This window comes from Mus musculus, chromosome 2 (assembly GCF_000001635.26).
Source record: "Mus musculus strain C57BL/6J chromosome 2, GRCm38.p6 C57BL/6J".
NCBI lineage: Eukaryota > Metazoa > Chordata > Mammalia > Rodentia > Muridae > Mus > Mus musculus.
In genome coordinates, this window is record NC_000068.7 from 102,633,890 (window position 1) to 102,645,340 (window position 11,451).

The 11,451-nt window shown below is 43.3% G+C and overlaps 1 protein-coding gene across 2 annotated transcripts in view; it reads left to right on the top strand.

The window, feature by feature from the left end:
• Pamr1 (peptidase domain containing associated with muscle regeneration 1) overlaps positions 1–9,152 on the top strand; it is a 93,103-nt gene extending 83,951 nt beyond the window's left edge. The window contains exons 7-11 of one of the 2 annotated variants that reach the window (NM_173749.4): positions 439–651; positions 2,285–2,351; positions 5,322–5,554; positions 6,778–7,070; positions 8,095–9,152. In NM_173749.4, coding sequence (NP_776110.3) covers positions 439–651; positions 2,285–2,351; positions 5,322–5,554; positions 6,778–7,070; positions 8,095–8,631 — 1,343 coding nt within the window. In that variant the 3' untranslated portion in view covers positions 8,632–9,152. Of the gene's footprint in view, positions 1–438; positions 652–1,383; positions 2,352–5,321; positions 5,555–6,777; positions 7,071–8,094 lie in introns of those variants that run through there. The other variant, XR_001781792.2, reaches the window with a different exon arrangement.
• Positions 9,153–11,451: the final 2,299 nt, after the last annotated feature.

Consider the following 11,451-nt stretch of genomic DNA (forward strand, 5'->3'; position numbering starts at 1 on the left):
AATGTAGAGTGTGGGTTAATTGCATAGGTGTTAGGAAATGAAACACATAACACTTCACCATCAAAAAATAATAACCAGTATATACTAATTGAGAAATCTAGGTGGCTTATTTACATTTGTCCAGGCTTGCCCAACTTCTGCAGTTTGGGAAAGAAAGAAACAAATGTCATCCAGGACCCAGATTTAGTGTCAAACTTATTTGTATTTCCAATGAATGATTTCTTCATTTAAGAATAAGTCATGAAACAAGCATATGACATGCCTACCACATGCTTCTCCACAATGAATTTTCTCTGGGATTCTCTTCCAAGCACTGCTGTTAGCAGGCTCTCTGTCAATGTATTTTTAATTCAACGAAATGTGAAAAGAATCTATTCTAAAACTGGATGACTCAGACTTTTAACAGTTCTTTTTCACCCCTTATTCTTTCACTTCTAGTACTTGAAGAAAGAAACTGCTCAGACCTTGGGGGGCCAGTCAATGGGTACAAGAAAATCACAGAAGGTCCTGGACTTCTCAATGAGCGCCATGTAAAAATTGGCACGGTTGTGTCTTTCTTTTGTAACGGCTCATACGTTCTGAGTGGCAATGAGAAACGAACTTGCCAGCAGAATGGAGAGTGGTCAGGAAAGCAACCTGTCTGCATGAAAGGTAACTCACGGACATTTCTGGATTCTACAGATGTACATACTCTTTGACAGGTCCAGTGCCTGCCTTAAGTCCATGGAATACTGTTTTCTTGTAGGCTCATCCTTAAACCATATGTAATTCCTACCTTGGAGACAATCATTTAAAAACATTGTGTCTTGTTTCCTGGGTCCCAAGAAGTCTTCACTCTGATCTTACCTAAGATGATGGAGAAGAGCAGTTTGGGGAAGATGCTAAGGCTGTGTTTTAGATATGGAAATCCAAGGACAGAAGTTGTAAGCCTTTGCACATCTGTTTTTGTAATATATGTAATAAAAGAGCCAATAAGCATATGTCCCTGGTCACCTACATAGAGGGGACACTACAGATGTAGATGGATAAAGCCAAACACAGCAAACCTTCAAACAGATGAATAAGTAGTTTGGAAAACAGAGGTTGCAGCATTCCCAAAATAGAGGTGATAGTGTGATGTGGGTAGGGTTGGTTGCAGTCAGGAGGGATTTAAGGATGCTAGGAGGAGCTGAGATAATATTTCAGATGAAAGACAGGAGAAAAAAAGTGGGTATAGACTAAAGTGGAAGCATCTGTCTATGGGAAGCTCAAGGCAAGCCATCTAGGAAGTGACATTTAAAATATAGGTTGGAAGCAGAAACCCCTAGACTGTTGTGTCGGGAGATGGAGCCCTCCACAGTGGTGATGCAGCTTTGCCCTGACTTTATTCATTGATTGTTTCAGATAGATGCCTTCTTTACTGAGAAGAAGTGTGTGCTCATGTCCTAGATTGTCAAGACCATTGCCCCTACCCATCACCCTCTCTGCTGGGTGTTTGTCAACAACCTGAACCACGGGGAAAGGAATGAAAGAGAAAAAAGGATCAATGTGAAAGGGAGAAATCACTTTAGACTTTTGCCAGAAGCTACTTTCCTCCTCCCAGCACAAGGCCTGAGGTTTTATTTCATTAAGTATGGGAACGGTGTTGCATATGTCCTTGGAGGGTTTTTTGTCAACTTTCCTCTTACAAATTAATACAACCAAAGTACTCTAAGTTGCTAATTAGACAAATGTTGGCTGCTAGATTGGGAAAGAGAGATGGGAAGGATTCGTTTTCCCTGGAAGAAAAAAAGAAAGATTTCAGTGAATTGAAACTGGGCTCTGAGTTGTCCTCTGGTGACTGCTAGGGACCTTCATTGCAGAGACAGGACAAGGAATGACTGGTTACTCAAGACTTATTTATAATTGGCACTGCCGTCTGGTTTGAAACAAGGACTCCCTAATTCCCTCTGTGGGCTCTATTTTGGAGCCTTCACTTTGAGTTTTATTCCACTATGATCTAGTTTGCTGACACCATTCCCATGAACAGATGGCCCTAATCTATTAACTGCCACTGTCCCAAGTCTCCTCAGAAGAACAGTTTTTCAGAGGAGACAGCTGAGTTCTATAGTAGCAGCTCCCAGGGGAAAAGCAGCTGCCATCTTGCTAAGTACGCTGTTGAAGCTTTTCTAACCCATGCAGCCCCAGAGACCTGTGAATGATTGCATGGTGTCTGGAAGGGTGGGAGTCAGGTGTTATTCTGGGTGTCGTGATGTGACCAGTAAGGTCGGAAAAGCATCACACAGCTTGGCTTATCTGTTTCTAGCCTGCCGGGAACCGAAGATCTCAGACCTGGTGAGAAGGAGAGTCCTTTCGATGCAGGTTCAGTCAAGGTGAGGCCAAGCACCTGAACTCCTTTTTCAAGGCGAATGGCTATTTCCCTTCTCCACTTGCATTTGGCCAAAGAGAGCCTGGCATTTCTAAGGGACATTTAGTGCTAACTGGTCATGAAAGAATGGGGCTTGTTAGATGGAGGCTCATTAGCCAGCTGCTTTTGGCTAAGAGGAAGCTACTATTGGAAGAAGTACAAGTTTTATTGGATCGTGGGAAAGCAGATGGTTGGTGAGAAGAAGCAAGGCTTCCCCAATGATCTTTGAGGAGTTGGATTCTAATACTTTAGTCTTCCTGAAATGGCTGCTTCTTTATTATGGCAGCTTCTAGGAGATGACAATCCTGCTAAATCATGCAGCCAGCTAGGGTTTCGGAAGATGGTCTTGATGCTGACCAATCAGATGGGGCAGTCTGATGGAGATCAGGAGCTAGAGATAAAGGATTAATAAGAGAGACATGAACTCCTGCGTATACTCGGTGTTCTTCTCGGGAGGAAAGCTAAGGCCTACCTGATAGTGAGAAAGGAGGCCACTTCACTGCGGGTGCGCAGATCTCTTAGGTTTCCTTCTACCCAGACCAAGCATAATTCTGTTTGAGAAAAGTTAACCCTGTGGCTCCTTCAGTCTGGCAACTGTTTCTACTGGATCTCACAGGGGCTTACCCCTCTGCCAACCTTCAGTTCTCTGCTTTTTCACCTAGCAGAGAGATCATCTCTGACTGTTCTTTTATGCTAGATAAATACTCTACTACTACATCTTCAGCCCCCCCCCAGCCCCCAGCTATCATTTGAAATAAAACTAGTAACATCACATGTGTCCTGAAACCACATCAGGCTGTTTCCATTACCTGGTATTCTATGGCCTTCACCATGATTCTGATTTCATTTTGTCATCCCTGTCTTCTCCTCCTCTTCCTCCTCCTCCTCTTCCTCCTCCTCTTCCTCATCCTCCTCCTCCCTCTCCTCCTCCTCCCCCTCCTCCTCCCCCCTCCTCCTCTCTTTTCTCTGCCACCATGTCTGCCACATAGACACCATTCAGTAAATAGTTCTTGAATGAGTAAACTGTATTAACAGTCAAGGACTAAAAGCCTGCTTCTGCCTCTCTTTAATCCTAGTTATGTTTAAACAATTTCCTGAAGTTAAATGGGCCTTCATCTTCTTTTTTGAAAAACAGGGGTAATTAATAATGGTTCCCCTAGGACTGCTGTAAGGATCAAAACCATACTGACAGATGACACTGAGGCTGTGTGCCAGCTGTTGCTCCTGTCACTTTACATAGATTAGTTTACTTAGTTCTCACCGTAACCATAGAAGCTGGGTATTTTTATTATTATTTGCATCTTATTAACATATCCTTGCATATGTGGAAACTGAGGTTCTAAGGAGTTAAGTGATTTCCAGAACAAGATGTCAAGTCTAAAGCAGAACTGACTTGGATTGTCCTTCAGTGAAGGTCGCTAACCACACTCACCCCTGCTCAGGTTCTCATCCACATTTGCCTTTCTCCCTTGGGAACAATGGCAGTAGAACACAGACTCTGTCTCCTCTCTGCCTTGGTGGCTTCCCTGGAGTGGGCTAGCCACTAAGTGCAATGCTCTCCCTGTTTAAGTGTTGTCACCTGCGCAGGAATCCTGAGCTAAACAAAGAGACAATAGCGATTCCTACTGTTGTAGCAGTTTTAGTGGGAGAAGGCACTAGGTGACTCCTGCAATCGAGAAAGCAAGCCTAAAGTCTAGTTGAAGGGTCTTTCTGGAAGGTCAGCTGTAGCTCTCTGAAACAAATATCAACTTCAGTGACCAAAAAGCAAGCAGGTTGTACATTCAGAAGCTCCTAGACCTAGCTATAGACAGAGCCTAAATATCTGTTGAATGAAATCACTGTGGACTGAATTTTTCCTGAGCCAAACACCATAGCAAGATACAAGAAATAGATTTCATCTTAAACAACATGAAATTGATATGATAGAGATACTAGGGTGGAAATACTATCTTGGGTGCCATCTTCCTTTACTGTGCCCCAAAGCACCCCTCCCCCACAAGTGCCTCTCTAGGTTTCATTTCCCCATTCGTTATTACGTGGGGATGAAGACATCAATTCCTGGAGGAACTCCAGTCTGCCGCCTGACAGTCATTATGTACCGATGTAAAGCAATCACAAGCTGTAGGATGTGTCTCTCCCGACAGATAGTCTCTAAGGGGCTCAACCTCAAGCTCATTTAATGCCCCTTTTCCCATTTACACACAAATTTTTGTATTTCTCCCAAGCAGTGTTGCCTGGGAGAAAGTTCTAGTCTCTGAGGTGAACTAATTACGTTTTCTAATTGGCAAATCAAGCTACTGTATCAACACAGTTTAGTTCAAATTCCTAATATTGCCCCATTATGGTAATGTTCAGAGAGAAGAATGTGCCTGGCTTTCTCTCATTCAAATTAACTCCTCTTCCTGTTTATTTTTGCATTAAATGTTCTCTCTCTCTCTTCTCTCTCTTCTCTCTCTCCTTTTCCTCTCCTCTCCTCTCCTCTCCTCTCCTCTCCTCTCCTCTCCTCTCCTCTCCTCTCCTCTCCTCTCCTCTCCTCTCCTCTTCCCCCTTAGTGTGTGTCTACACAAAGAGTACATTTGAATCATAATATTATGTCAGACTTTATTCGGTTTGGTTTAAAATTCTAGGTACTTGGAAGAATGCCAGGAGCAAAGGACTACAATATTGAGTGACATAAAGAAAATTTATTCAGTAGCAAAAGGAGAGAGACAGCGAGGAGGAGAGGGAAGGAGGGGGTGGATAGAGGGAGAAAAAGGAGGAAAAGAAACCAGAGAAAAAAGAAAGAGAACATGAGTGGACAAAGACAGGAGGAAAGGACAGGGAGAGAAAGTGGAAATGGGAGGTATTTTTCTTTCCTATAACCAACATCATCATGGGAACTGGATGCTAAAGTCTTGCTTTTGTTCTTTCCCTGGCCTTGTGTGCCTTGATCCAGGGAGACACCATTACATCAGCTTTATTCCACGGCTTTCAGCAAGCAGAAATTGCAGGATGCCTCTACCAAAAAGCCAGCCCTTCCATTTGGAGACCTGCCCCCTGGATACCAACATCTGCACACCCAAGTCCAGTATGAGTGCATCTCGCCCTTCTACCGCCGCCTGGGAAGCAGCAGGAGGACATGCCTGAGAACTGGGAAGTGGAGTGGGCGGGCCCCGTCCTGTATCCCAAGTGAGTCAAGGCTCATCTTTGAGTTTGAGCCTCTTTCCTTTTCCACGGTCACTTGTGAACTGCTGTTAATATTGTGGAAGGCTTTTATAGAAAGCTTAATTGAGCAAGGGGATTTTCTCCCATCGATCGATCCCCCTAGTTTAGTGACCTTTGGAATTCCACAGTTCAAGCTCCCTCCTTTTGGCTTAAACTTATTATCCAGAAGAAATTGACTCATAAGATCTTAGAGGAATTGTTTCTTGTTCATCATTCATCATATCTAGAAAAAGAAAAGACCCTTGATCCCCAGTGGGGATAAAGCTAAAACGGTGAGAGGACTTCATCTATGTTATCTTCACAACCTTGTCAAGGCTCCATTTTCACACTCAGTCTCCAATGAATTCATTAACTGACATGAATTAAATAATGATGTGATAGTAGGCAACATGAGATAGTATTTGGAAGTACTGGATTAGAGGCTTGCACATTCTTACCTATTCTCATCCTCTTTGAGAGTAGGGAATAGTGTGGCAATAGTTTGTTGTGGCCGTGCTTATGGAAACAGTCATGGGATTTTTGTCTGTTGCATCAGGCCACTCAAAAAGCCCCTAAAGTCATTACTATTTCCCTGTACATTTTCTAGACAAAGAAGCCAAGATTCTAAGGGGCTAGGCAATTTCTTCAAAGTCCTATTGTTTCACTGAATTACAAACCCTCCACTTCTAACTCTGGATTTTATAGCCAATGACATGTAAGGTAGCTAATTAATATCAAAGGGAGGGGTGCTAAGGAGATAGCCTGGCAGGTAAGGACTTGCTGTACAAGTTCGAGGGTTATGAGTTTGGCAGGGCATAGGGGCATGTATCTGTGATCCCTGAGTGGCAGAGACAGAAGGATCTCTAGGGTTTTCTGGTTTGTCAGTTCAGCCAAATTGCTAAGCTCCAGGGTCAGTGAGAGACCCTGTCTCAATAAATAATGTGAAGAGAAATCAAGAAAGTTATTAATACCTGGCATTCACTACTGACCTTCACACACATATGACACATGTATCTGTGTGCTAGCACACACCTGAGTACACACATAAACCTGTCTACGAATACAGGACATACATTAAAATAAACCAAAATGGGGAAAAGAAAACAAATTTTCTTAGTGGCTCCTCCCTTTCAGACTTGTACTGTCTTGGTTGAGTTCAGATAGTAATGGTCAGACTTGATCCTATCAAACTGACGTTTTCTCCACAGTCTGTGGAAAAATCGAGAGCACTCCTTCTCCAAAGACCCAAGGCACCCGCTGGCCATGGCAGGCAGCCATCTACCGGAGGACCAGTGGTGTACACGATGGTGGTCTGCACAAAGGTGCATGGTTCTTGGTCTGCAGTGGTGCCCTGGTGAATGAACGGACTGTGGTTGTGGCTGCCCACTGTGTGACTGAGCTGGGGAAGGCCACCATCATCAAGACAGCAGACCTCAAGGTTGTCTTGGGAAAATTCTACAGGGACGATGATCGGGATGAGAAGAGCATCCAGAATTTACGGGTGAGGATGGGCTCTCATGGAAACTTGACTTAACCAGATATGAGAGCAGAAAAACAGGGCCTAGCGTGTCAGTATACAGCCCTATGCCTGATATGCGACAGGTCCTCAGATTTTCATATTAACTGACTCTAATAGGGAAAGTTAGTAATCCATGCAGGGGTCCTCCACACCTCTGTTTGTTTTGAAAATAACATGAAGCTAAGTATCAGCTATTATTGTAGTCCTCAAAAGTCATTCACCTTATGTTCAAATGTACATTACTTTATCTATTAGTGTGTACTGTAAATTACAGTGTAGTAAACATTGATGAAGCATCAAGAGAGACTGATGGCTGTTTCTTGAATAAAAAAAGAGAAGTAATTGTCTATTATATTTGGATTTGGGAATTTATCACAAGTAGGCTTTGAAGACATGTTTTATCCAAGATACATCTGACTATAATATAGTTTTCATCTGTTCTGTACCCTCCTTCCATTCATCTGTCAATCTGTATATCCTACCCTATTCTTCTTCCCACCTGTCTATTCATTCTTCTTATACATCCTTAAAAGTACATGAAATGCTCACAATGGGCTAGAGATTATAAACCAGTATCTTGTAGGGTTGAAGCTTGGATCCTGCTAATTAACCTATCCGTTCTTAATTAATTGATTAGACATTAAATAGTTGAGGTATTTCTGAGAAAGACTTAGAGTCCATTTTCTGGTAAAGTCAGAATGCTTGTCATATCTCTGTACAGTGGTGTACAAAATATCATCTGCCTATTTTAGATGGAATGTGAACACCCACTTTTATGACCTTACCTGAGGATTCTACTTAGTTAATATCCCCTTCTTGGCCCCAGTAGGTATTTGAATTGACAGCTATGAAAATACAGCAATTACTTTCTATGATTACTTGAGCAAAGCTACAAAAAAATTGTAACTTAGACAGTTTCCCTCAATAATTTGACCCCTAGCTGGCCTCTTCTTGTCCATACCGGAGCTGACTGTTTACCACTGGTATCTCTTCCTTGCATTTGTAGGTTTCTGCTATCATTCTGCACCCCAACTATGACCCTATCCTGCTTGACACTGACATCGCTGTTCTGAAGCTCCTAGACAAAGCTCGCATCAGTACCCGTGTCCAACCCATCTGCCTGGCTACCACTCGGGACCTCAGCACCTCTTTCCAGGAATCCCACATCACTGTGGCTGGCTGGAACATCCTGGCAGATGTGAGGAGCCCTGGCTTTAAGAATGATACCTTACATTATGGAATGGTCAGAGTGGTAGACCCAATGCTTTGTGAGGAACAGCATGAAGACCATGGCATTCCAGTTAGTGTCACTGACAACATGTTCTGTGCCAGCAAAGATCCCAGTACCCCTTCTGACATCTGCACTGCAGAGACAGGGGGCATCGCTGCTTTGTCCTTCCCAGGCCGAGCATCCCCCGAGCCACGCTGGCATTTGGTGGGGCTGGTCAGCTGGAGCTATGACAAGACATGTAGCAATGGCCTATCCACAGCCTTCACAAAGGTGTTGCCGTTCAAAGACTGGATTGAGAGAAACATGAAATGAACCAGCCACAAGGCCACTGAGAAGCCTTTTCCTAGCATCCGTCTGTACATATGTTGTATAGAACAATGCGGGCCTGAAGTGTAATTTTGCCCACCATCTTGGCTACTGAAAGGCTCCTGGTTTCAGGGACTTATCTCAATAGAGGGTGAACAGAGTTTACTTCATCAGGGAACTGTCTCCCTGACTGCTTGGGAATCATCTAAAAGATGCCAGGTCTTGCAACAACTGGATTTCTTCAAAGAAGACCATGTGACTAGAAGGAGAACCTCTTGCTCCTGCTCCACTCAGAGTGATGTGACTGTCAATCAGTTTGGGTTGAGAAGGTTGATTTGGGGAGGCCTGGGCTGCACCTGGCTTCTGTCAAAGTTCCAAAGAACAAACAACTTAGACTAGCCCAGGGCAAAGGAGATTGGGTGTGGCACCCTGTGTAAATTGTCACAAGATTGTCTGATCCTTTCCCTTTCCAATCTTCTGTACACATTTCAATAAAACAAGGTCTGCTCCCTGACCTACAAAACAAAGTGCTGCTCTCCCTTTTGCATGAGTTATATGGATTTGGGTTAGGTGAGGGCCTTTTAACATAGAGCCAAGGGGTATAATTTTCCAATGTGTCTGTCAAGTGCTGTCTTTATAATACCAGTCATTGGAGCTTGGAGGGTCATAGGACAGGCAGGTCAGATAACACATAGGAAGCAAGTTATGAGTGATGTGCTGGTTAATCTTGACTGCAATCTCATTTGGATTGAGAGGTGTTTAGATTGGTAAAGCACAGCTCTATGTGTCAGTGAGGCTGGTTCCTGGGAGGATTGTTTAAGTAGAGAAGACATACCCTGAATGTGGGAAGTTTCCCACACTGTAGCCTATTAGCTTAGGTGGAATAAAGGGGAAGATGCAGAAAGCCAGCCAATGCAGGCATTTTCTCTCTGCTTCCTAGCAGCTATGATGCAAACTGCTATCTTTTCTCATTCAACTCCATTATAATGAAGTGAAACCTCTGAGACCGTGATCAAAAAGAATCTTCCTTATTTTCAATTATTTCTCTCAGGTTACAGCAACAAGTGTTTAATGTAAAGTAGCTAATTCCAAGTGTCTCCCTGATTCTGTGTTCCAAACTGCCTTGAACCCCCATAAATCTTTAGACATTTTTATTACAGGTGTGTGTGTGTGTGTGTGTGTGTGTGTGTGTGTGTGTGTGTGTGTGTCACCATGCAAGTGTGGAAGTCAGGAGAGAAGTTTCAGGGTGAGTTTTCTCCTCTCACCATGGGGGCCCTGGGATAAAACTCAAATCATCATGCTTGGCAGGGAGTACCACTACATACTGTGCCTCCATAGGTCTATGTTTCCCAAGCAGTTGGGTTAGAATCACATGTTTTCTTATACCAGGATTGACCTGCCAAGAACCCAAGACTTTGAGGTTTCTTACAATGTATGTGAGTATCCTTGAAAGATCCCTATCACTTCCCATTAGAATGGAGGAAAAAGCAAACTCAATCTGACAAGTACCTTCTCTGATCCTACTAGTATGTCTTCTCTTGGGGCTAACACTTGTGATGGTTTCCTGTCTTTTTTCATCACAAGTTTTCTTGCCCACAGATAGTGTCTTAGAGGCTTGCATCCCTGAGTATTGAGACAATGGGGGAACTCCTGACTTCATGCTGGTTCTTGGGTGTGTGTGGTGGGTCTTTCCAATTCTCTGGTGTTTTCCTAATATTTAGTGTAGGGTCTGTTTGGTTTCCATGTGGCTCTGTGATTCTTCTTGGCATCTTCTTGAGAATGGCATCTTGGTGATTCAGCTTCTCCTCAGCCCTTGTGGGGACTGGCATTCCTAGATCTGCTGTTAACTATTATTTGACCTTGATCTGGGTAACTCACCTTCCTGGCCACAGTGACAGCTTCTGTAGAGACTGCCTGGCCACATTCCTAGTGACATCCTCTTCTCACTTTGGAAGTTTGTGGGGCCTTCTAAGTCTTTTCTGTTCCATACAAGAGGGGAAAACCCAGACCTGTTACAGACTATCCTGGAAGACATTAGCTTCCTCTCCATCTACCAGGAACCTTATTCTCCTTCTACCTGTGTCAGAGAACTTTAACATAGATGACTTTAGCCCTAAGATACATTTGTAGTCATGTTCTCTGCCTCACCTTTGTGTATCTAAACATTTCTCTGAGCCAGAAGAGAATGGCATCTACTTTCTATTTTATCATATCTTCCTGGGACTTCCCATGAATCATTTCCTCCTCCCTTCACACAGTCCTTCTCCTCATCCTCATGGCTTAATTAAAGGGAAACATATTAATTACTTACTACAAGTTAACCAATATTTGGCAACTTAAAAAGAAGACCCATTTATTCTCACACGGTTTAGATTATATTGGAAATTGGAGAATGGTTTCACCTGAGGTAAGAGTGGGTAAGAGATCTCTCTGCCTAGCACTGATCTTGTGGGCATAAGTACTCATTCACAGCACAAACTGAAGCTTCCAGAAAAAAAGGAAAGATATTAATTAAATATTCTCCAAGGCCAAATGAGTGAAAATGACAACTACAGAGTTAAACTGTTACAGGACAAAGCCAATGATCTTGGGCTATTTTTAATCCCTTTGAAAGCCATTTATGACCCACCTCTGTGTCTGACCTAACATCTTTGTGACAAACAGAACCTTTAAAATGTATTTTTAGCAAGCAACCATCGTCTACTAATCCAAAAGCTAAGAATGTCACCAGATGGCCTCTGAAACCTCTAGCAGACTTTCCCTGCTTTGCCATGACTCACCTACTGGTGACACCCATCAACGTATTCGGGAAGTCTCTGGATTTAT